Source organism: Colletotrichum godetiae (genome assembly GCF_030913485.1).
Source record: "Colletotrichum godetiae strain CBS 193.32 chromosome Unknown BDP55scaffold_8, whole genome shotgun sequence".
Taxonomy (NCBI): domain Eukaryota; kingdom Fungi; phylum Ascomycota; class Sordariomycetes; order Glomerellales; family Glomerellaceae; genus Colletotrichum; species Colletotrichum godetiae.
In genome coordinates, this window is record NW_026851256.1 from 167,518 (window position 1) to 192,366 (window position 24,849).

The following is a 24,849-nucleotide window of genomic DNA, read 5'->3' on the forward strand; positions in this document are numbered from 1 at the left end:
TCCATGTTTCCCTTCCTTCCTAACAGTATTCCTAACTTCCTACCAGCAGCTATAAAGAACGGCAAAAACGACAGCGGCACCTTCGATAGAACGGCCAGCCACCTCTGCTGACTCAACCGCATTATGACTCACCTTGATTGGTCCTTTACCTCATTCCCCATACTGTTTCTCTTCCGTCGTCTCATCTCTTCCGGTCTCCCTCCCCGAGCTTGAGTGCCAGACCGAGGAAAGTGGGCGGAGCAAATACCTACCCGACATCTGTGACCGTTTCCACGCTTTCCCTGCCACAGGAATGGTCGAGCATCTCTAGTCGTGAACCGCAAGGAGTCACGCATGGTACACTCCCACGAATTCCTCCACAAGAGAGTCTCCCGAGGTCCCCTATCTTTTCCTATCGATACGGGTCAACAAATCCACTCAGTCTCTATTCACCATCTTTCTTCTCTACCTCACTTTAGTCTCGACAATGCCATCCCGTGATTCCCGTCCTCTCGGTGTTGCACCATGCACCATGCATCTCATCTCATGTCTGGTCAACATCCACAAACCTAACATGCCAAGCGCTGCTGCATGTCGCATGCGGTCCAGTCACGGATCCGGGCTTGCAGCTGTCAGAAAACGGCTCCCTCCAACCCCAGGAATCGCGAGACATGGGGGCTGCCGCCCGCTCATAATTAACAATACTCTCTTTTGGCCGCATCCGTCAGCACGAATTAGCCTCATTTCCAGTCACCATGCATACACACATCCACGTGTAGTATTGACAATCGTTCGTCGTTTGCGCCGCAGCCGACCGATTGAGTCGGGTCCCGGTCCCCCTCATCCGGTCTGTCCCGGTCGCATAGTAGAGCAACTAATGCACTTTGATGCAGGGTCAGCTTAACAGCACGGTCATCGGTTGACGAGGCATCTCGGATTCCTTAGACTAGAAAGAGGATGACTTGTAATTTTGTTTACTCGTTGGCTCATCACCCTTGAACCTTGATGCGCCCTTTAAACATCGAAATCAAAATCAAACACAACACTGAGGTATCTTGAACCGTGCCTACTCTTTACGCCCTCATCCCCGATGATCATTCATCACACCCCTCGCAATCCACATCTCTTTATCTCCACCTTACATCCGGTGCTGGTCGCCAAATGGACCGTGCGCTTCATACGCAGCAGCGGGTTGCCCATGCGACATGAGCGGCTGATTGTCCGAATCGTGAACTTGCACAGCTGGCTGTCGCTTGGCCGCCATCTTCGCATCCAGTGCGGCCTGAGCCCTGTCCGCGTTGCGCTTCTTCTGCTTCCTCTCCTTGCAGCAGAGAAATGTGATCCACGCAATGGAGCCCGTGATGGCCACGGCGAAGAAGAGCGCTACGGCAATGCCGCCCGGGTAGACGGTGTTGTCCAACACCTTACACGAAGGGTTGTTTGAGTTATCATTCTTGCAAAGCAGGCCCGCCGCGCATGTTGCGTAGACCACTTGTGTAGGGAAGCAGCCCTCCTTGAGAGTCTTGCCCTTCTGCACGCCCGTAGAGACGACAGGGCACTGCGTCGTCGCCTTGGTCGTCGTCGTAGAGCACGTGAGCCTGGAATAGGTTGCTGTGCCGGTGGATGTACCCGTGGCCGTCTCAGCCGTTGCCGTAGTCGCCTCTGTAGTCTGACGCGCGAAGACGTTTACATGGCGTTTGCGCAACTCGGCAGGGGCACTGCCGGTATTGTCACACCTATCCAGAGTCCACTGCGACTCGATGACGGCTTCGGCAAAGTCGCAACCAGCATTGATGTAGCATCTCTCCAGATCGGTCTGTGTAAAGTCGTCGGTGAGCATTTCTATGCAGTGGGCCACCGATCCAGGTTCGCCACAGGCTGCCACTCTAGCCAGCTCGAGATTCCGTGATCGTAGGCAATGCAATCTCGCCGGCGACAGGGCTGAGGCCGCGGCTGCAAAGAAAAGCGCAACAAGCGCCGGGGCGGACTGGGATGAACGCATATTGCCCGGGTTTAGTGGGGTGTCGCAAATGATTGCCGGGACGGGGGTCCGTTCAAGGTGGGATTGACAGCGGTTCGGAGTGGGTGCTCAAGTGCCGGCCCCAAAGTATCGGGAGTCGATGTGGTGTTGTATGACGAACTGTACTCCGTAGTTGGGGTTTGGTAGCTTCCTGATTGGGAAGATTGGTTCGGTAGCCGGCAGCTTCAGTTCTCAGTGCCGTCAACACGCCACCTCAAGGTATTCAAGGCAACTTCTAGTATGGTAGTGAAGTCGAAGGTCGGATAGTTGGGAATGGGCGAACCTTGTATGATTGATACTGTGATGGAGAGGAGCGAATCTATGTGCTCGAGGGGCCGAAGGAAGTGAGAAGCAGTACAAGGAAGGAAAGAAAAGTGGCCTACGCCGGATGGGCTGGGAATGAGCTTCAATAAAAAGAAGTGAAGGAGCTGGACGCCTCTCGGCGCCTCGGGGTTGGGCCGGGACTGGCGGTACCCATTTTGGCTTGTTGCTGTTGTCACCTCACCGTCCTTGTCTTGCTGCTTGTCTCTCTGGTCGTGAGCTGAGGGACGCCAACGACGCCAACGCCAATGCCACGAGAGCAAAATGCACCTCAGCACGGGGGCCCAGTGCCCGTTGGGATCGGGATTGGTCATGTCTTGGGGCTCCGCCTAGGCTCACTCTGTTCATTGCTTACCTGCAGCTTAGCAGGACTAGGCTTGGGGGGCTTGTTGTGTAAGGCTGGGGCCTTCATTCCGCAGCAGCTCTTCCCGGAGAAGACGGTGTTGGAATCTGGACTCTGGGAGGGCTTGAGTTTGTTGGTGGTGCTAGGTACTTCCTGCTCCTGCAGCACAGCCCTTTGCTAGTCCACCCGGCGAATGGGAGCTGGAGTCGGTGGCTGACGGCGCCGGCCTCCATAATTAGTTCTGTTGCTTGCTCGCATCTGCTTCTGCACGGGCGGTTCACGATGCCTTCACGTGGAGATGCCGTCTGATCTGATGTCGGGCTGTGAGCGTGTCTCTTTGGTCGTTCGAGAGAATCACGACTCCGTCTCGTTCGACAGCCACTAGTCATTGGCTTGACATCCATCGCTATCGCAAATTCTTCCTCTCGAAACGGCCTGAACTTCCTCTGAAGCTTTTGATTGTCGAAATGGGCCTGAGACCCACTTGCTCAAGCTAAAATAGCATATGCTGTTCCCGGCACGCGGCTTGGCCTAAATCGTCTAAGGGGAAGAGGCACAGAGAAAACTCTAAGACTTGGAACCCCACGAGGCGAGGGGGAACTTGCACTGAATTTCGGAAGTTAGGCCAATAGCGAGCCGCCTCACCGGGTTCATATCTGCCTTGTCGTGGTCCAGTTCCGCCATGTGTCCGCAGCATGCAGCACTGAGCAGGCTGCAACACTTCTGCTCCGGCGGGGGGTTAGGGAAGCTATTCCCTGATGGCTGAGAACTTGAGGAGAAGAAGAAATCGCTCGCTTGGTGTTAGTGCTGAGGGCTGTAGTGTTTGATCCCTGCTGCGGCTCCGACTGGCTGCTGATTATTTGGTTCGATTTGCCCGTGGCTGAGACCTGCCACCCTGTAAGCTGAGCCAACCCCTCGTTTCCGTCCATATTCGGACGACACCATGCAGCAGCTGAGGTCCTGAACTAATTATTAGACGTTGGTGGTTCCCCGTGGCTGGATGATTGGATCGAGCTTAACGACTGTTCAATATCGTTTGGTCTGCAGATGGGTAGAAAGAGGTAGGCAAGATGGATTTCCCTGGCCTCGTTTCACACATTGACTTCTTGTATTTGCTGTGTCGGTGCCAGTGCCATTCTTGCGATGGCCTGGCCGGGAAACGGCGCGGCGATGCGGTCAGACGTTGCGAATAACCCCAGGCTAGCATCCACCTGAGACAAGGTCGCTTTCCTGCCAACATAAAATAAGCAGGCAAACAAAAGCCGTCAGCAGTGGATTCATATCCGTGATCATGAGCCCTTGAAGACGATGGGAATCTAGTAACCCGAGATCAGGGTGGGGCGCTGTTCCTTTTCCGCTGACAGAGAAAGTCGGCAGAGGGTGGAAAAGGCGAAAGCGAAGGTCGAGGTAATCGGCAGGTCAAGAACGAGCGCATTCCACAGCTGCACATGGAATGTTGTCGGACCGATCAACGTCAAATCCAGGAAATGACCAGACAACGGGTAAGTATACGTGAGGTAAGTATAAAGATGGTTCCATAGTTCATTCTTTCCGTCCATGCAAAGTCCAAACGGCAGGGACCATATCGAATGATTCTGCCTGGAAGGAAGGAAGGAAGGCCCCTGCCATTCCATTCTCACCAGGTGCACAGACCCAAGTGAAGCCCGGTCCAACCCTGCACGTGCTACGATTCCTACCTTAAATTCTGTGCTTACCTCATGACAGTCTGACGGGCGTGAACTCTCCGCTCCGTCAGACTACCGCACTCGGGGCCGGATTGCTTCAAACAGTGTGTTCGTAACTTGGTTCCCAAAACAGTAACAGTGAAGCAACTCACTCCCCCATGTCTGAGGCGGGGCAGCCATACTGTATGCGTAGTGCAATAACCGCTGGAGCTGTGGCCGGCTTACTTGCTCCGTACCTGCACGTGGAGGAGTCAGCGTTGGTGGAGATTTACCAGCTTTCTTCAAACAATTTTGTGCACCTCCCTCACATGGCACATTGGCTGCTACCTTCCTTATTTGAACTCTGTGGTTTGTTCCATCTTATTCGCGCTTTCAGTATTTCCAGCGCATACTACTTCTGGTCAAAAACGAACAGATGTGCCAAGGTAAATGATGTTTTCAAAACGTCACCCAGCCCGGCCAGCTCTAGCAATATGAACCGCTGCCCGTGCTACGCAGCAGTCTAGTACCTATGGCATGTTGGTGGTCATCACATGCACATAATATGTTGGACGAGGATTTGATCTTGGTCAAGGCCATCGGAACTAAACGTTATCTGCCAAGTGCTCTAATACCAAGCAAGATAAGGAACAGGGGTCATTGAGGGCCTACTGCCGGACTTTTAGAGGTTGACGTGCTTCGGTTCCAAGATCGTCCCGGCGGCGCTTTGCGTCGGACGAGTATTAGGTATCCGTAGTCCCTGAGTTCTGCGAACAAAACCCCCGCCCCCACACAATTACGACGTCATCGGTCGATGCAGCTTCTAGACCTCCAACCTTCCTGTTTTGGACGTCCACGACCCATCACTGCTATTAAACCATCAGTTACTCCATCTTCATCTCGCTCAACCTCATTATACACCCTTTTCTCACACCAAGTCGCATACGCTCTCAACCCACCCGACAACAACCAACACCCTTAGAATCTCACAAGCACAACCGCCATCATGCCTCTCGTCGTACCTGGTATCAACAACAACGATTCTGATGACAAGACCCAGCTCTGGACCAACAAGCTGGTCGGCAAGAAGCTCCATGAGGAGGAGTCAAACGAGACAGTAAGCTAGCCCTTAGTCTCATCGCTGAGAGTGTGCTCGACAGTGCTAACCTGGTGCTATCTAGACTTTCTGCAAGAGGGATCTCCCCGAGGAGTCGCGCGTCATCGAGCCTGGCATGATGGTCACTAAGGATTTCAGACCCAACAGACTCAACGTCCACGTCAAGGAGGACGGCACCGTTTCTCACGTCAACCACGGTTAAGCTGTTGCGACGAAGGAGTTCCTGCGCTTTTCTACGTTCAGAGAGACTTTGAGCAGGGGCCACAGAAGCGCGCACGCGATCATGGGTTACGATAAAGCTTTTTGCATGACAGTATAGTTACGATCTTTGGAAGAATTATGATTTTTAATTCCCTAAACCCCCAATCACTCGCAACTTGTTCGTTTTCTCCCATCGATCAAAGTGACGTGATGCGTCTGTGAAGCCACTCGCGCGTGAAGTGCTTGCCCCTCCATCGGTGCATGATTGGTCCGCCCCGCCCGCCCGACTGCGGGGCAATTTTCCTCTGCGATCCTCGCTCCAAACAACCCCACCATCAACCACCACCACAGACTACCAAAGACGCGACAGTTCTCGACGACGTCCCAAATACACCAGTGATACCCCTTTCTGTTTCCTAGCAGACGTCGATTGAATACCGCCAAAATGTTCAAGAAAGAGTACGTCGCCACCCCTCCAAACAACCCAATGATTAAACCACATAAACCCCGCAAGAAAGCTAACAAAATTACCCCGCCCTCCAGCATCACCTCCAAGCCGAAGCAGAAGCTCAAGTCTTCCGTCCAACGCTCCCTGCGCGACTCGCTCCTCTCAAGCTTCCCCCTGCTGAACCCCTACATCGAAGAAGTGATGCCCAAGAAGGCATCCCTCGAGCAGATGAAGCTGCCCGACCGCTGCTCCCTGTTCGTCTGCGAGCAGCAGCCCCTCTTCTACCAGCAAGACAACGCCACCCTCGTCCCGCATCTCAAGCTCGTCCACCGCTTCCCGCAGGCCTTCCCGACTATCCGTATCGACCGCGGTGCCATCCGCTTCGTGCTCTCGGGCGCCACGCTCATGGCCCCTGGGCTGACGAGCGCGGGTGGGCGGTTGCCTGAGCCCCGCGAAGGCGCTGAGGGCGTTAACGAGGAAGGTAGATGGAGCCGGGAGCTGGAGAAGGGGGAGGCGGTTGTTATTATGGCGGAGGGCAAGACGGAGGCGTGTGCTATTGGGTTCTTGGTTGCTGGTACCAAGGAGGTTAAGGATAAGGGCAAGGGGCCCGTTGTGGAGGAGGCACATTTCCTCGGCGATGGCCTGTGGAGGCTCGGAACGGACTAGAGGAGATTGGATTCAAAGATTGGCGTAGGGACGAAGAAACGAATTTGCACATATGATATGAGGTGGAGGGGCACCATAACAATACAATATGCGTGTAAGCATGAGTAGAGCCCAATACGACAACAGCGTGCCTTTTTCTTGCCCTATCTCTTACCTTGGCCATCCATCTCCTGGTGCTCCTAGACTCCAAACCTGTACCTGATGTCTGTCCGCTGTTTCGCATACTTGCCCAAACCCCACCGGAAGCGAGACTCGAGGATGGGGTCCTGGGCCTAGGATCCTTCAATATTGACAGAAAGGGCTTGCAAGCTTTCATTTTCACTCATCAGACGGTATATTCAGTCTGAGATCGCAGAAGCTGCACCGATAATATGCAGAATAAACCAGGGCAAGTTAATGTTGAAATCTCATGACTACGGCAGTGTGTGATAAAAGACCATGATGATGAGGAAAGATGAAGCAATTGGATCAGGCATTAGGTTGATTTATGCTATCCTCTACTTCGTCGTTCTGGATAGACGGTAGAACCAGGATCTCAAGGGAAGAAATGTGGCTGAATCAACACCCATGTCCATCATAACATAAGAAAGCGTGCAGGGATTTCTAGCATGTTGACGATCTTCGTCAGTATTGCTCAACTCATCTTTGTAGTTAGCTTTGGCTTCCATAGACTCGCACCGCTATCACGCTTAGATGCGGCTACATAGTGAGTCACCCGCGTATTTGAAGGCTCGGTGAGCCGTGTTTCCAATTCAACATGACTCCCGGCAGTCTAGCAAAGTGCGTGTACTACGTAGTTATTCAAAGGAGCTCCTTGAATCCATCCCACCACGTCACGCCGAGCTGTAGTGGTGGTCTGTGCATTACTGGTATAAGAGTCACGTGGTGGAATGACATCCAAATTTTTCCCACCTTGCCCCTCATTGCCCCTCCAATACTCTGTGCCTGACTTTACCCCTCAATTCCACGCCTGATCGTGTGTCGAGCTCAATCGCAAATTACAAAAAAACCTCAGCATCATGGCCGACGCAGCCGAACCCCCGACGTCCAAGAAGGGCGCGAAGAAGGCCGAGGCCAAGGCTAAGAAGGAGGCCCAGAAGGCTGCGCGCGCCGCAGAGCTTGCCCAGCAAGCTGCCGCAGTCACCCTCGAGGACGACCCCGCCCAGGACAACTATGGCACCAAGCCCGTCTTCAGCAAGGACGCCGAAGAAGTCGAAATCCGCGCCCTGAATGATTCCCACAATGGCAAGACCGTCATTGTCCGTGCATGGCTTCAGAACTCCCGTGTCCAGAGTGCCAAGATGGGCTTCGTCGAGCTCCGCAAGGGAGGCAACTGGAACATCCAGGGTGTCCTCATGGCCTCTGACGAGGAGCCTATTGTCAGTCGCCGCATGGTCAAGTGGATCACCAGCATTAACCCTGAGAGTTACGTCGTGGTTGAGGCCAAGGTGAAGCAGCCTCTTGAGCCCGTCAAGAGCTGCAGGGTCTCTGGTTTGGAGCTTCACATCACCAAGTGCTTCGTCCTCGCACCGGCCCCCGCCATGCTTGGCATGACTTTGGGAGCTGCCAGCCAGCCCATTGTCAATTTCAGCGACGAGAAGGCCCCGGCCGCCGATGCTGAAGCCGAGAAAGAGAAGGCTGCCAAGGCTGCCGCCGAAAACACGGTTCCCTCCGCAACCATGCTCACCCATCTCGACAACATTGCCATGCACAAGCGCGCTCCCGTCCAGCAGGCCATTGCTGTACGTCTATACTCAATGCTAAGCTATCAATGCTGTTACTGACTGAACCTGCATAGGATATCCGTATCGAAGTGAAGAAGATCTTCCGTTCATATCTCGAGAACCAGAAGTTCAAGGAATTCGAACCCCCTTGCCTCATCGGCGCTGCCTCCGAGGGCGGTGGAAACGTCTTCCGATTCGCATACTTCGGCGAAGAGGCTTTCCTCGCCCAATCGCCCCAGTTCTACAAGCAATTCGAGATTGCCGGTGGCAGAGAGCGCGTGTTCAGCATTGGCCCTGTTTTCAGAGCCGAGAACTCCAACACCCCGAGACATATGACCGAGTTCACCGGTCTCGATGTGGAGATGGAGATCAAGCAGTCTTACACCGAGGTCCTCACCGTCCTGGAGGGCGTCTTGCTTTCCATCTTCCGTGGCATTCAGGGTTAGTTGACAACCATGCCGAAGCCTCTTGTTTGTTTCTTTCATTCGCGAATGCTAACCGTGATTCTCGTTGAAACAGAGCGATGTGCCGACGAGATTGAGACCGTCCGATCCGTTTACCACTCCGAGCCTCTCCTCCTCCCCGAGCCTGGCAAGGAGGTTCGCCTGACCTTCGCTGAGGCCCAGAAGCTTCTCCGTGAAGAGGGCCCCGCCGAGTTCGCCAACGTCCGTGACGATGAGGATATGAGCACCCCTCAGGAGAAGGCCCTCGGAGAGGTCGTGCGCAAGAAGTACAACACCGACTTCTACGTCATCGACAAGTTCCCCGAGACGGCGCGTCCATTCTATGCCAAGCTCGACGATGCCGGCACCACGACTGGCGAGGGCACCCGTGTCACAAACGCTTTTGATTTCTTCATCCGTGGCCAGGAGGTTCTCTCTGGTGGTCAACGTATCAACGACCCGGCCGAGCTCGAGGAGCGCATCCGCGCCAAGGGCATCGACCCGGAAAGCGCCGGAATCAAGGAGTACCTCAATGTTTTCCGACAGGTTGGTGTGCCGCCTCACGGTGGTGGTGGTATTGGTCTCGACCGCGTGGTTGCTTGGTTCCTGGCTTTGCCCAGTGTTCACCTTGCGGCGTACTACCCTCGCACGCCCAAGAGACTGCTTCCGTAAAGCATTTAACGAGGGCGTTGGATTACATTAGACCAAAAAGAGAGGCGGTCTTCATTGTGAATAATGAAATGTGTCACTTTCGGCCATGTTGTTGACGCTGGAGGGGAAAAGTCGAGATGACTCAAATTCTAGCGCTTATGTGTTATGTAGAAGAATCAACAATTCTGAAGAACTCCGATCCTTTCAGCGTCAGAGATGAAGGAAGCTCCAACAGGCGTCGTGCTGGTCATGCTGACTTCCCGAAGAAGTTGTTGATAATGAGACCAATATTCGAAATCTGCAGACTGGCCCTACACGGGTATCTTCAAACTAATATCAACCATGTCTTGCAATGCTCCTCATCCACTGGCCGTTTCATTAAATCGAAAAAAAGGGTTGATCGTAAGTCAACGAAACGTGCCGAGCCTACTTCCTTCCATTTTATTATTGATTTCCCCTGGCAAGCTTTTACCGAGTACAGCAGGTGAACTATCAAAGTGTCAGCATACCCCAGATGTGAGTCCCATTGTTGACCTGCGTCTTACATCGACAGAGCACGGCTTGCCCCAATCGCCAAAGTTATATCCCTTGATTTCTCCGAAACGCTGGCCCCACGGGCACGATTCTTTGGCGGTACATCGGTTACCCTCCATCATGCCCGGGTTGTTGTAGGGTCTGCAAGAGGCTGCGATCGCCGGCGAGGCCACGGCGGCTGCGAGCGCGAAGAGAGTGGTGAATTGCATGATGTCGAGATTAACGAGAGTCGTTTAGTGATTACAGTAGTAGGTTTTGGGCTGAGATGGGCAATCTGGATAGCTTCCAACAGAGATGAGGAAACTGAATAGTCAGAAAGTCCTCGCAATTACTTATACAGGTAGCTCCTACTTCATTATGGTAGTATTTGAATTTCTTACGCACTGAGGTTTGAACTAGGGGCTTTGAATACGCATTTCCAGACCCCCTAGTGGTTTCAGGATCGGGGAGAGAAGCTCGGTGATTTTCACGATATGGTAGTTGAGTCATGTTTGCCTCCCGTCAAACCTACTTATATTGACCACAGACCCAAATCGCTGTTATACACACTAGTCAGCGTCTATCCTTCTTACATGGGCAAGGCTCGCTGGGAATAATCTGCGAACATGCGCTCTAGGAAATGAGGTTGACCAAGCTACCATGGATGGTTCCGTCCTAATCATAACCACATTGGTGGGACCTGGGCTGACACTTGAGCTAGTAAGCACGACTTTTTGGTGAATTGCTTGCTCCCCTGGGTTTTGGATCATGGAACTTTCTTAATTTACTGGATCGTGCGGAGTAATTTCTGAGTTGATATATCGTGGTCTGACTCTGATATCCCGCGGGAAATATTTCTGCAAAGCTGCATGTATCGGCAACGAGTCCCCGAGGTTCAGATTCTGGGGACAACGTCTTTGCCATCGCGTCGAATTGAAGAGAACATGGTTCAAGGACACATTCAGAAAAATCTGTCAGTTGAACTCGTTGCTGTACTATACCACTGATGTCCTTTTCTTCCCCCCGTTATAGTATCTGCTTAAAACCAAGGTCGTGGCCTTAAGTTTTGACCACGCGCAGTCAGAGGGTTCCACCCAACCCATGTCAAATGTCAAAATATACCGACTTACACAAGGAACAATCTTGGCATCGGAAACTTCCGTTTGTCCTGATACTGTTGATCTCTTCCCGTTGCGGCATTTGTTCCCGCCAATCAAGACGAGCCGGGGCTTCTGTAGAATTGCCGTCTCTGAGTGGAAGTCTGTCGTTGGTTAAGTGAACTGCCTACATGCCAATATGTCGATGAATGTGCTGTCTTACTTACCTAAGGCAAGTTGAGAATCATTCCTGCCACCGTTACAGTGCTGCCTAAAATGGCATAACCCCACTCTTCGCGTTTCGCTACTTGGGCTTTTTGACGGAGTGCTATTGCTCACGTACAGCAACGCGTTGATTTTCACGTAACAGAACAACATGGCCCCAAGCGAGTTCCTCTGCTTCTTGTCTCTCCCGTTTGAGATTCGGCGAGAGATCTACTGGCTTGCCACCCCGCCCCGTATTGTAAACATCAAGGAAAAGACGGCCGTCGAGTATGACGAATTCGAGGAGACCCTGAGCACGCACCCGGTCCAGCTCCGAATCCATCCCGATATCCAGTTCTTTCGTGCCAATTGGGCTGATGAGATCAGAAGGCGTATAGGGGATGGATCTCACTTCCGCCAAACAGCCCTAGAGGAGCACGGCTTCACTGGAAGCAAGCCCATCCAACAGCCTTGGACTCCGTCAGCGCAGTGTCCAGAAATACCCCCGTCATGGCTAGCCAACGAGCCAGAGCTCGCGTGGGAGATCGTCAGGGAGGGCTATCTGTATAGCAAGGCCCCGATACCGCCGCTACTACACACGTGCGCCGAGTCTCGCAGCATACTGACGCGGGGCGGCTATCGCCTCGCCTTTGAGACGCGGACGGCCGGACCGCGGACGTGGTTCCACTTTGACAGGGATACTCTCTTCCTCTCAGATGTCCCCCTCAAGGACGAGCGCCGGCCCGATTTGCTAAGCGGAGGCCCGTGGGACGTAGGCCAGTTTGCACCGGCGGATCTGCGCCGAGTGCGTAGGCTCGCGCTGGAGGGTTCGGCGGATGCGCTGTCCGACGCGGACAGGATGCCGATGTGGGAGAGCGGCGTGTCGGCGACCACATCGCTGTGTATCTCTCTGTTGCTGAAATTGTTGGGGTCCGTCGAGGAACTCTGGTTTGTGGAGTGGACGCGGACTGAAGTGGAGGGTTGGCGGGTGTTTGAACCCTGTTTTCTGTCGTCGTCACTGCGGTGGGATTTGCCGCTACCGCCGGTGGTGCCAGGTAGCGTTATTTATGTGGCGAGGAAGAGTGGTGATTTCGTCGTCGAGAATGTTGAGCTTGCTGATATGGCGGGGCTGGGTTGTCTAGTTGAAGCTGAGTGGGGGAATACGTGTAAAGTTCTTCGGTCTGGGTTCGGGGCATTGCATTTGGTGAATTTTATGGAGAATCACCGAGAATCCGGGGCTGGAATCGGGACCGAGTCGGGGGCGGTATCTTACAGTGGGTATATGGGACGCGTTCAACGGGAATTTCTCGAGCAGCAGAGAGCCAGAATGGTCGCCGGTGGCGAGGACTTTGAAGAGACACGGACGTCGGACGGTACGACTGCGGGCTATTGGAAGATCCCAGAGGCCAAGCTTGTTCACGTGCTACCGCGAAACATGATTGACTATCTCTACGAAGAACGCCGGAGTATCGCGGCGGGGTTGAGAGAATTACAGATGGAGTGGGCTCATCTGACGAAGCAGGAGCGTTGCTCAGTGGCCGTGTCTGGCGAAGCTCTGCCCATTTACGAAAGACGGCGGGCATTTGAGGACAAACATTGGCCTCCGAATTTTTGTTTGCATGAGGATTGCCAAGGAACATGCCAGTATAGGAACATGGAGGATAGGATCAAGAAGTGGTGGGTGAAGCATGGGCCAAGTCTGTGATGTCCCTGGCGAATTCACTATATGAGTTCAGTAAGACGTGTTAGAGGAGGCAAAAAGGATGGGAAGTAAATTGAGTACAACTTCAGAAATTATGCGCCCAGCGGGTTTCGTTGACTACTGCCGAATAGTTCGCTAAAATGCCGTTATATGATATTAGCATCAAACTGACTCATGTAAAACATGGGGATCACAAACCGGCATAGGCTTTGGAGGAGGAAAGCTAAGCTTAATACCAGACACGACGTGGCTTCACGTTCCCGCTTCTGGGTGGTTCGTGACCCAAATGTCGAGCTCGGGACGCTTTGCATATAAGAGTTCAAACAGCCTCGCAATTCTGTTCCGCTGCAAAAGACCCCATTGAGTTTCTTGGCATGCGCTGTGCGGCTGTCTGTGGGTTCAAACGGACGAGGCGGATTTTGCCTTTTCAGCTTGAAGACCCCAACCTTTTCGGATCGCGGTATCGCCCATCTTTGGGGGGAAGTCTGTTGTATCACTTGGACCGTTTTCAAGTAAATGGGCCAACTAGACTGTAATTGTACGTAAGGTGAGATGGGTTAAGTAGGTCGAGGAAGACGCGCCGAAGTACAAGTATCAATGCGGTATTTCCAGCTGAGTGTTAGACGGTGAGGGCGGTCGACTCGACCGCTCATCGGACGACAGCAGGATTCCGGATTTTATGCGGCCCATGACGCTGGGGAATCCGGGACCTTCTCAATAGATCCAGCGCGAAAAGGGAGTAATTCCGCGAGGGACGAGGGTAAGAAGACCGGTTGATCAAGATCCCGATGGAAACGAATACCAATGGTGCATAAGAGGAAGTCGGAGGTTGACATCCAGGCCCAAGGGCAACAAGGTCCACCTCTAAATGGCAGCCACTTGACAGAGGCCGTTACCGTAGAAATAACAACGTGTCATCCAGGGAGGTTGGCTTGCACATGGAGCGCAGTATGACATGTCTGTAAGTACCTAATGTGATGGGTTGGGCGATGGTCAGGGAATCCATGTCAGCATCTCCCAAAGAAAGATTGACTTTGTCGCGGTGGGAGGGATGTCCCTCTCTGTCTCACACCTCAAATCGACCTTAATCCGACCTCGCCTTCCCATCTGTGCTACTGCACCGAAGGTGGTCCTCCATCTTCGACTAAGAGAGGAGAGAATGAGGTCATGCCGAGGTCTTCCGTGCTTCACATCTACAGCTAGGACCAGGTTCCCTCGAGCTGGTGTGCCTAAATTGCCGTGTTCGTTTGCGAAATATCACCCCCAAAAGCAGCTTCTGGGCGGGTTTTCGGAACCGCTCCTGGGGTTTTGATTGGTCTCCAAGGTATCCTTAGCTGACCCCCGGATCGACAACGCAAGTATTTGGGAGACCGCACTCATTTCGGAGGTCCATTCCTCGATGGAAGTGCGATATCTTGGCCATCGGCAAGGAGACAATATAGGCCATCGTCCAGCTTGGAGCGCATGTTTGCCATGGCTCGAGCTGGCTCGGGTTTCGCCTTGTCTGTGGGGTTCGCAAGAGCAGAGAAAGGTTGTTGATGCAGCCACCTTGAAAGGTTCACCTGTTTCAGCGGCGGAGGTGAGCAAGACCTGGGCTGTCATAAACCTGGACCTGGGGTGGGCGGCGTTGCATGACGGGGATGGCTAGACGACGTGGCAACCCCTTGGCGGTATGACAACGGTGAATAGTTGTAGTCGCGTAGCTTATTCGCTTTCTTCCCCCTCCCTGGTATTTTTGTAAGTTCGGTTGCAACCGCCATGGATGAGCTGCTTGTTTCTGACGACACTTAGCCGCTTGGCGGCCGTCTTTATTAGACGAGAGGGGCTGCTACTGGTTTTCTGTCCCTGGAATCTCCCACAAAAATTCCTACACTCAATCATCACTACATATTGTCGATGAAAGGTCGCAGTTGGAGCCCCGTTGGGGCTCGCCGGAGGGGATTGAAGTCGTTCACAGCGCGGATGACGCTTCGGCTCTTAGCAATTGCTTCCATCGTCGTCATATACCACTTACTGGACCTTCATTTCCGATATCGAGAGTATATGAGAGTCAAGTATCTCCCGACGCAGTTCGACTCCCTCTCAGATTACGACGAGGCAGTACTTACTAGCACTGGTTGGAAAGTCGACTCTCATACCACAAAAACTAAGCGCAGCATACTACTGGATAACCGGCGTCATTGGAAGAAACTTGGAAGAGGTAGAGAGGGTGAAACGTTCACATTCAACAACACTGTCATCAAAGTCTACAACGAGGAGACAAGTCCCTTTCGCAATTGCATTCAGGGAACAGAAGCGCCCCCGAGAAGATGGCCTACCGAGATCCCTGCCAGTCTGATCATGGGTGGACATGATGACGGCTCGACATTATTCGATGATGAGCAATACCGAGAACACTTCGTCCCGGTGAAGGACTACTTTTTGGCCACTACGGAACCGTTGGGGGCTCCGAGATGGCATCTCGTCTCGCCGTTCCTCAAGTCAGGCACCCTGAAGCACTTAGCAAAGAAGCTGCGTACGTCTGACAATCGGCACACGTATCGTGAGCTCGATCAATTGTTCAGACCATCATTCGAATCTCTCCTCTCGGCACTCGACAGCTTACACATGGCACACGACCTCTGCCATGACGACGTCAAGCTAGAAAACATCTTCGTGGCATCCGAGAATGACCCTAGAAAGTGGAAATTCGGCGACCTCGGCAACGCCCGCGAGCCCGATCACCCATATCACTATACGCCGCTGTGGATCGCGGACACGCCTCAGCTTCGCGACTGTCGCGCTAACGATGCGCTGCGCCTGACGAGAGTGTATTTCCAATTCCTTCGCGCCTCGAGCGGGGACCCTGATGCGTTTGATGAAGCCCTGATCGGCGGCGTCGATACACTGAGCAGATTCTACTGGGTGGTTGCCCGTTCCCCGACGCAGGCCTCGGCGGCACAGATTTGGCAGCTCTCAGCTGTGTACGCGTCCCAATTGGTTGACGAGAAGACGCCGTGGATGACGATGCAGCCTGCCCAAGTTGACTTCTCCCGCGGCTGGGCACCAACGGTCGAGGCTGTATTTGGTTGGAAGGGGTCGCTGAGAAGTGCCGTGAAAAAGGAGCTGAGAGTTGGAGCCAAAGAGAACATGGGTAGGCTTTTCGGATTGACCAGGATTTTGGGCATCCCGGTTAAAGCGTGCCAGGCTGTCTAAGGCGGCTAAATCAAGTCTCGAGAATTGATTGCGAGGTTGAACTAGGCTTTGCGCCAAGAAGAGTGCCAGTATAGGGAGTAGATACCCATTGTCGATGCGAGAATTGAAATCCATCGAACGCACAATTGCTTTTTCTTAACAAGCCTGAAGCCGTAGCATGATATCCACAATGAGGTTTGCCTTAACAGAAATCATGGTATCAATTCAGTGCCAGCAAGACGCTCGTCCACTACCGAGTGACTGTCTAAATTCGTCGTAGGTTGCTGACCGGTTACCTCATACTAACAGCCATTGAACCGCGCGATTCTCTACAGCTTTGGAAAGAGCGGCCGTCGTGACTGAAGACAATTAGTAATTGGGCCTCGCGAACCATCAGTAGACAAAAGTTTTATCGCAAGAACAACGCCGTTAACTGCGGGCAGCAATTAACGCCATATATACCCTACGACAACTCTTAAACCTGGATAGTGTACTCGTGGTGTTTACTTAGCTCAATAGACCTAGACACCTACTCCATCGTGGCGTCAGTCCATCCGTCTCCGGTCTTTCTCTATCCTATTCTATTTCAGAATTAGCCATAGGCAGTTTGAGGGAAACAGGGTCGGATCAACTTATAGTTCGTTAACTCTCAAAAAAGTGCATACAAATGTATTGGTTGCATCTAGCATTTGATGAGACAGGCCTGGCAGATTTACGCACCTGTCGAATAATTACGTCTGTTGCGATGTGAGATCTCCTCTCAAGATGAGTGGCTCCAGTCTGAGATGCTGCACCCATTCACTTTGGACTGATCGGGGTATGGTTGGCTCAGCACCCTCTTTGAGTTTACTCGTTGGCACACCAAGCCCAGACGAGAAAACGATGAGCAGGCAGCAAGTGTCGCGTCGTAGCGCACTTTTCACCTTCGACATGTCAAGTACTTCGACATTATGGCCAAGAGATTGAAGAGGATTCGATCTCCAAAATGAGAACTGCCGAATACGTGGAAGAAGAACAGCGAAGCTGTAAGCTGTTACTCTAGACCGAGGTCAGACTAAAAGTCTGTATCGTAATGTGACTCACATATTGACTTGTCGAACTTAATACCAACATGAGAAGACTTTTACTGGAACATTACCTCCAGGTAAGTCGTTCGCTCGGGCGATTTTTTGATGAGGAAAGACTTTGAAAACATTAGAACGTCGTCCTCATATCCCTTGGTGGCTGGGTTCACTGGTTGATACCCTAGGGCTTACCTTAACTTCCCAAGCGAGTATGGATCTAGATGCCTTCAGGTTACCACCGGTCACTCGAGAAGAATGCGAAGCATTGTGTCACCACCATTTGAAGAAAGCTTGGGCGCCTTCACAAATGTCTATCAATAACAAAATATATCGAGAGCCGTTTGTCCGCCAGCAACGTGTACTTGTGCGCCGAACCGAGATTTCCAAAAGCTCCCATGGTGTCGTACGGAATATAGCTTTAAATGCTGCTTGCAACAAACGGCGTCGTTTTTGCGATACTTGCTCTGGTTTTTTTTTATCAACGCTGGCCATACCAACATCCATGCTTTGTTACCTTGCTATCGTCAGAGCTTTTCTTGTGAAGTTCGAGAATCAGACAGGCCCAAGATATCAATTATCGTCCTTGATTAGTATGTTTGCGGCTTGGTAGACGAGTGTGGCACATAATTATATCCTTGCTAACTTGCCAATGAAACTTCGACCACAGCTCTTTGAATAACCTGTCTTTCCGTCGAGAGGGCCTGTGTTCAGCGACCTGTGCTTGCGATGCTTTGAAGATTATGCAACTCAATGGCTTACGAGGATGTATGTCTAAACCACAAGTGTTCGCTGCGTCAGGACTCTCAGTCCGTCATTGCGTATGCAGGTGGGCCAATGTCAATGCATTGAAATTGTGGTCATGGAGATGACAGTCAATTGATTCGGAATGAGCTGTCAACAGCGATGGCGACCTGATGGTTAGTCTAGGTCCGAGGACGATAAAGAAATGAACATGCGATGAGGCTTCGGAATTAAGATGGGAGTTGTTGAAAATGTGTCCATGAGGCTTGCAGCTATGAGGGGTGCAACCGCTGGTTCGTTTCATTCTCCGTAGATAGGCAGAAACCTATTCACCCTTGGGAAACTCTCCCCGAAGCTAGCGGAGGGTCCCAATGCGTCAGCGCCAACGTCGAATGGAGGCACGATGGTCGTCGAAAGAGAGCAAGACGCCACCTGCGGCACCATGCAAGCTTGGAGGCTTACCTTCTAAAGGGCAGAAAGCTTGGCAGAGTGGTCGTGATGAGGGAGCACGTCTGATGTTTTAGGTGCTTATCTGCACCAATTAATACCTGCAGAAACGGTTGAGGTCTTGGTGTTTTACTCAATGCGGGGCTGTAGGGCTGTGACAGGTGTGGTTCATGACTCGCATTCACGATCGTTTCTCGCAGGCCAGGCAGATCACAGCAAGGATGTCTAGAGAAGCCTTGCTGGGCTACTCCGTACATTACCTACAATGAATATCTGGCTGGCGGAATGATTCAGGTTTCTTTCCCCATTGGTCATTGTAAAGACCCGGCTTTGGTTAAGTGGTTGGCGTTCAATTAGCGAGACGTCGTGTCAGTGATGTAGCTAGCTGATGGCCGGTTCTGACTGGCAAACCCGAACGTCACCGAGCGTGTCCCATTGCTATCGACTTCCTACGCCTGATCAGGGTTTGAGCTCACCGACGCTCCCAGAACCGAGCTGCAGCGATGTCCAGTAACGACGAGGATCGCAAGCACGCCATTCGTTGCGCTTGGAGCACCGGGTAAATTGTAAGAGCTGCCAGCTGGGATCGTGAGCTATCATGATTTAATGTGGGGAGGTACGGGCGGAGGGAGAAATTCTACCAAAGACAAGGGGGAGTTGAAGACCCGCCGCAGATAATGCAACCTCATGAGGACATTCATCGAGCAACACTGGCCGGGCTGTCAATGGGGGAATTCAGAATCGACCAAGGCCTGCAGATGGCCCGTGAATTCAAATGGCCCAGGCTCTCTCACGTCTCTTCGCACGTCGCTTTGTACGTGGCTGCGTTTTCGATCTAAAAGACGAAGGCTCGTACGGAATACTGTGCAACGTCAGCATAATACACTACTCCTCATCATCGTCCTCGACTTGAAACGCTTTGGCCTCCTGGACAGAAGCTTCAAGGATCAGGGGCATGCTGCGCGTGAGAATGCAGGGAGAGCTTCACAAAGAGGGGGGGGGGGAGGGCCTGTCCTGGCTCGATGTGGAACCAAGATTGCTTGCTTACCAACACCTTAGCCGACTCGCCAGACATCTCGAATTCTGTTCAGCCTGATTCCTCGCCTTTTAGCGGTGCAACTGTTCATCGACCAATACCATTTCTTGCTGATTGTACTAACGAGCGACAACAAAAGGATTTTCCCGGTCTGCAATAACATGTCACCCTAGCTAACTGTATCGAATCGCGATCGGGGTTCATTCTCCCGCAAGATTGAGGTGTTCATCCGCGCTAGTCTAGAGCAAAAGCCATTTGATTTTGGCACAACGGTGGATTTTCTTAGTGACGTTGCGATCGGCTGCTTCTTGGCCGCGAACGAGACCGAGCATCTGTCGTTGTAGCCAGGGGAAACCCAAACTCAATGGGCAGTGGGAACTGTGAATCCGAAGTAACCGGAATGCTTGTCCTTGGGAACCCCTTAAGCCGCTAAACCTAGAGACGCAACATATCAGATCACTCGGAGCAAAACACCTAGTCCAAGCCAAGGCACCCTTCACTCCAGCCGCAGTGGAAGAAACCCATGGATTTGGATAGCCGCAAGGGTGGTGTTTGAAGATGCAAGTGGGAGTGATGGTGGCTTGAATGTTCATCTGCCGTCCTCTCGCCTGTTATCCAAAACCGCCTCAATTCTCTCGAGCCTATCTCTTTTGGGCATCATCAGGCCGTCAGAAAGTTCGTTTACCGTCAATGGGCACTAGCTTTTACGGTTTGCCAAAGCCGAGAAAGTTCGACCACTGGCCACCATATCAAACAACCCGTGCCTCGGGTCGCAGCCAGAGGCGAGATGAACCGTCATCGCACCATCTAAAGCCGCTCTGCCGTGCCGCGGTGAAGTTGACCGTTGCCTGGTCCCCCTCCCTTTTCCCGCTCCAGCAAGCCGCACTGCCTCGGCGTCCGTCTGGAACACGAAATGGAACAAGCGAAGAAGGGGATCAAAAGTCAGCCACCACCTGTGCGGAACTGCAAACCAACAGCGTTACCGTACAACCTAGCTCATTCCCCCAGCGCCATTGGGCCGTTTCCTGTCAGACCATGCCCGGCCTTAGTTAAACCTCCGTGAATTGCTGCAGGTCCCCCAGACGCTAGCCTCGGTGCAGAATCTCCCATTGCGGAAAGGCTGCAGCAACGGGCCTCCTCCTCCTCTTCTGCAAGCTCGCAAAAGCTCTACATGCACGCTAGACCTGCAGCCTCTCGCAGTCCGTTCATTACGGCTGGAGCGTGCAGCATCAAGGCGCGATCGAATCGCACGCACACTGACAAGCCTGACAAGGACGTGGTCTCCACGTAATACGCACGCGAGGGAGACCGGTCGAAGCTCGCGTAAATTGTGAGGAGATTGAGATACCGTCATTCATCCAGCGATCTAATCCTCGTTTCCCACCCTGGATGCGGCAGCGCGGCTTGTTGTCTGTGCTCGTGCATCATGGCCCTGTCCATCCCTCCAGCGTCGCATGCCGCCTGGGGCCCCTTTGAAGGTCCCACTTCTCATCTCATCTGGTCTTCATGCTTCTCGATGGGGTTTGAAAAGAGAGTTCGCCCTCTTACTTCCACTCTATCCCACCCGGCTTCGCTCTTAACATTCAGCCCTATTGTGTGAAAGAGATATTGACTGCCCATCCCCCCAGTTTGTGCCAGTGCTGGAGCACCACCAAGGATCCACATATAACGAGGGAAGACGACACTTGATATATCTGCCAAGAGAGGCATCGACCTTCGATGAAAACAAGGATCTTGTAGGGGGATGTCCCGCTGGAGCATATCAGTATGGCTTCCGACCAAGTGAGGCAGAACAGCCTTATTATCACATCATGTTTCTTCACCGCAATCTCCAGTAAGCCGCTCAGTTGGAACCTCGGATAACTTGACAGCTGACAGAACTGGTGCAGCCATGGTTGTAATTGCTCGAACATTCGTTCGGGCAGTTCTTATTCGAAAGCCTGGCTTCGATGATTACTCCATGATCATTGGAATGGTCTTTACCCTTGCCTATCTCGCAGAAATCTTTGTCGGAAAAGCAAACCATATTGGTTTCCCCTCTAAGGATTTGAGCCTCGACAACATGACAAATCTCCTCAAGAACACCCTAGCAATTCAAGTCACGTACTATGTTTGCATATCAGCGATTAAGATCTCTATCTTGTGCATGTACCTCAGGTTTGGTATGTCTTTCTACATCATAATAATGAATGTATCTTGTGCTGACTCTAATGGTAGCTGGCACCAGGTCGCTCAACATTCTCTGCATATGCACCATTGTGTTTCATCTATTATTCTTCGTCATCTGTATTGGCGTCACTCTATCTCAGTGTCAACCACTCTATGAGATGTGGGACCTGACCGGGACTGTTGATGGAGTGTGTATCAACACCACTGCCTTTTTCTACTGTGAGTTATCAGCCATTAATTATGATTCACTGATCATCTATGCATTTCGGGCCCCGAGCTAACCCGAGCCAGTCACTTCCGGTTTCAACATTGTGACTGACATCTGGATTCTCGTCCTTCCTATCAAAACCCTTATGGGCATCCTCCGGCCGCGGCGAGAAAAGATTGCCCTCGGCATTATTTTCGGCGTCGGCGTGTTCGCAACAATAACATCCATCGTTCGATTACACACGATTTACACCTATACCCTCGCCAAGGACCTCTTCCAAGAGAGCATCCTTATTAACATCTGGTCCATGCTAGAGATCAATGTTGGAATAATATGCGCCAGTGTTCCTGCGCTGAAACCACTGTTTACTCCTCGCGCTTTACGAGAAGCGGCAAACAGAAACAAGCCAGGAGCATATCAGTATCATAGCCAGGAGAGATCAGGATTTCACTCGAATAATTCGAGATCAAGAGATAGAACAGAAAACCCCTACAACTTGGATCGAGTGGGCGGCCAGGTAAACTCCAAGACGGTGCTACAAACGACATCACGTATGTCGGGCAGTGAGGATAGTATCCTCGGGGTCTGAGTTGTGAGATTTAAAGTCATTCGGATAAGGCGTTTGAGTGATATGCGCTTCAGAGAAGCAATACTTCCGTCACGATGAGGCGGTAACGGATGAAGATGTTATGACAACAAAAATTACCATTCTCATTACTCACTGGTTGTTACATACTTTCGATGAAGATACCTTGGTTGAGAATGAGAATTGAGTCTCATCCGGAAGCGACTGAGTAACTAGGTTTGAGACTTTTGGCAATTGGTCAATTGCATTTGATGCACGAGGAAATGGATTTTGGCGTTTCGTCCCTCAAGAGCGCCAGCCAGAGCATAGTCGGTCTTTCCAAGCAGCCATTCCAACTGGATCTTTGATACGAGGTTAATTATTAGCTTGAGTATCTCACTGCTTTGCGAGTACTTATGACTACACATTTATGTACAGAAATGCGTTCACACACAAATAGCCTAAGAAATAATGACTTCGAAACCTCCAGTTGATATGAGAAAGGACAGCGGGCATTACCCGCGGATTTGCATTTCTGTCCCTCCCGTCTCCACGCCGTTTTGGACTGTCATGACCAGACTCTATGGACAGAAGGTTTCAAGGTGCTTGAGATAAGATACCTTACCGAAAGTACCTCCTGATACATATAAGCAGGGGCGTGTGGATGATAGAAGCAGGACTGCCTTTCTATCTCATCGACTCTTAATCGCCGCCATTGCATGACGTTTATCAACTGAGATGGAGAATGAGATGAGACCCTATAAAGTCTAAGGCACTAGCTTAGGCGATAAAGCAACTTGGATATATCAAGAGCTGAGTTGAGCATAATACATGTAGTATCAAGCACCTAGATAGGAATAGTAGACGATGATACCAACCATTCTTAGTCGCAAATGTCTTTAGGCAAGGAGTTGATGCTTACGGTCTGCAGCAAGCATGAAAGATCAGTGTGCTTTAAGTGCAAAGAATGGACAACTGTACGGGGCGGAAGCATCTCGGCCAGGAACTGACACACATCTACAACTCGCGATTGATACGATGGCGAGGCGAAACTGATGAAGCGATTTATGTAACATTTGCATGATACGAGCTGCAGAAAATGAGTGCCTAGGAGAATCACTCGAACCACCGGGGTTCCTCGATTTTATCAAGAAACGGAGTTTGAGACGGCAAGTTAGCAAATTAAATACCTTGCCACAACATGACCCAATACCTGTTGACTTCACATAGGTACCTACATAAGCAGGCCGCAAAAACAGACCACGGACGATCCGGACAGCGTAATAGACACCGGTGCGTCATCAAGTGTAACCCTGCTATCTGTCTTACCTGCTTCGGAAGGCTGCACCCCGCGTCTAAAGTGCTTGTAGTGGCGGGCCTTTTATTAACATGGCTTGGACCCTTGTTGAGTCTGCCGTCATCATTGGTGGCTTTTGTTATGCTTATGTGCCATCAACAAACAAATTCCATCCACCAGATGATCAAATCACCACACATCCCGCAGCACAAAAGCGGCCATAATCAAAGTTACCTCTTTGGGATTGGGAACACACAGGATAATCGCGACAATGTCTGACCGCTACATGTAGGGAGTTAAGTGCATAGACTGCCCATCGCAGCTCTGAGTGCCTATTCTCATGTGTTAATTACCTTTTAGTTTCGCGTTAGACTCAATCCGCTACAAGAAGTCGATCGATCTTATTTTTAACCGTTTAAGGACCAAATAATGCTACGCGGATAAGCCATGTGTATAGCTATGTGTATGCTGTCTCTGCCACGCATGCATGCAGAAGGTGAGCCAAATTTCGGGGTTGCCTTTGATTGTAACGCCTTTTTCCACAAATGGGGAACTCTTCTTTAATGACGCCCACGTGGAAACTACACACACTAATCGAAGGGCACAAGCAATATTCTACGTAGGATCTCAATTGAGTGCGGTATCTTCGGGTTTGTGGGGTAGACTCGGATGCGTCCCGGTGACAACCCCCTGCGTCAAGCTAAGCTTATACGATTTAAGGGTGCTCGGAAAAGGGTAGGCAAGATGAAGGTTGTAGACCAAGTTGATACTGATTCATCTGGATAACCATTGATCACTCATTACTGGTGGAAATCTGCGCGGGAAAACCTTTTCCTTCATTCATCGGATGTGAGGCTGAAGATAGCAGGAGACCTAAGTTAGATAGTATCATCTTTAACGTTAGGAAGCAAAACGAGAGAAACTGAGCATCCAACTATTCAAGAATCAAGTTCCTGATGGCTATAAGTACAGCGTTATATCCCCAAGTGAACCAAGATCACATCATCAAGCTCCACCCCTGATCTTCAGAGCCAAGACTTTCCCAGCACCCTGCT

The 24,849-nt window shown here is 51.7% G+C and overlaps 8 protein-coding genes across 8 annotated transcripts; 6 read left to right on the top strand and 2 right to left on the bottom strand.

The window, feature by feature from the left end:
• Positions 1 to 971: 971 nt before the first annotated feature.
• Positions 972 to 2,404, bottom strand: BDP55DRAFT_406606 (uncharacterized protein). Its single transcript, XM_060567339.1, has 3 exons — positions 2,283 to 2,404; positions 1,050 to 2,182; positions 972 to 991 (listed from the first exon to the last, which is right to left on the bottom strand). The coding sequence occupies exon 2, from the start codon at positions 1,979 to 1,981 to the stop codon at positions 1,118 to 1,120; it is 864 nt and encodes a 287-aa protein (XP_060433036.1). The 5' UTR covers positions 1,982 to 2,182; positions 2,283 to 2,404; the 3' UTR covers positions 972 to 991; positions 1,050 to 1,117.
• Positions 2,405 to 5,333: 2,929 nt separating this feature from the next.
• BDP55DRAFT_725524 (uncharacterized protein) lies at positions 5,334 to 5,646 on the top strand (the record flags this gene model as incomplete). The annotated part of the gene is made up of 2 exons (XM_060579019.1): positions 5,334 to 5,444; positions 5,509 to 5,646. The coding sequence occupies 2 exons, from the start codon at positions 5,334 to 5,336 to the stop codon at positions 5,644 to 5,646; spliced, it is 249 nt and encodes an 82-aa protein (XP_060433037.1).
• Positions 5,647 to 6,090: 444 nt separating this feature from the next.
• BDP55DRAFT_725525 (PUA domain-containing protein) lies at positions 6,091 to 6,759 on the top strand (the record flags this gene model as incomplete). The annotated part of the gene is made up of 2 exons (XM_060579020.1): positions 6,091 to 6,104; positions 6,189 to 6,759. 2 exons carry the CDS (start codon positions 6,091 to 6,093, stop codon positions 6,757 to 6,759), a joined length of 585 nt encoding a protein of 194 aa, XP_060433038.1.
• Positions 6,760 to 7,778: 1,019 nt separating this feature from the next.
• Positions 7,779 to 9,598, top strand: BDP55DRAFT_628671 (aspartyl-tRNA synthetase; the record flags this gene model as incomplete). The annotated part of the gene is made up of 3 exons (XM_060571928.1): positions 7,779 to 8,501; positions 8,558 to 8,924; positions 9,003 to 9,598. The coding sequence occupies 3 exons, from the start codon at positions 7,779 to 7,781 to the stop codon at positions 9,596 to 9,598; spliced, it is 1,686 nt and encodes a 561-aa protein (XP_060433039.1).
• A 447-nt stretch (positions 9,599 to 10,045) lies between these two features.
• BDP55DRAFT_725527 (uncharacterized protein) lies at positions 10,046 to 10,320 on the bottom strand (the record flags this gene model as incomplete). Its single annotated transcript, XM_060579021.1, has 2 exons — positions 10,046 to 10,066; positions 10,123 to 10,320. The coding sequence occupies 2 exons, from the start codon at positions 10,318 to 10,320 to the stop codon at positions 10,046 to 10,048; spliced, it is 219 nt and encodes a 72-aa protein (XP_060433040.1).
• Positions 10,321 to 11,362: 1,042 nt separating this feature from the next.
• BDP55DRAFT_652950 (uncharacterized protein) lies at positions 11,363 to 13,321 on the top strand. The gene has a single exon (XM_060574143.1). The coding sequence runs from the start codon at positions 11,564 to 11,566 to the stop codon at positions 13,094 to 13,096; it is 1,533 nt and encodes a 510-aa protein (XP_060433041.1). The 5' UTR covers positions 11,363 to 11,563; the 3' UTR covers positions 13,097 to 13,321.
• A 1,245-nt stretch (positions 13,322 to 14,566) lies between these two features.
• On the top strand, positions 14,567 to 16,394 carry BDP55DRAFT_701954 (uncharacterized protein; the record flags this gene model as incomplete). Its single annotated transcript, XM_060577934.1, has 2 exons — positions 14,567 to 14,624; positions 14,997 to 16,394. 2 exons carry the CDS (start codon positions 14,567 to 14,569, stop codon positions 16,286 to 16,288), a joined length of 1,350 nt encoding a protein of 449 aa, XP_060433042.1. The 3' UTR covers positions 16,289 to 16,394.
• A 4,722-nt stretch (positions 16,395 to 21,116) lies between these two features.
• On the top strand, positions 21,117 to 22,626 carry BDP55DRAFT_406777 (uncharacterized protein). The gene is made up of 4 exons (XM_060567341.1): positions 21,117 to 21,389; positions 21,445 to 21,717; positions 21,773 to 21,943; positions 22,016 to 22,626. Exons 1-4 carry the CDS (start codon positions 21,323 to 21,325, stop codon positions 22,519 to 22,521), a joined length of 1,017 nt encoding a protein of 338 aa, XP_060433043.1. The 5' UTR covers positions 21,117 to 21,322; the 3' UTR covers positions 22,522 to 22,626.
• The last annotated feature ends 2,223 nt before the right edge of the window (positions 22,627 to 24,849 follow it).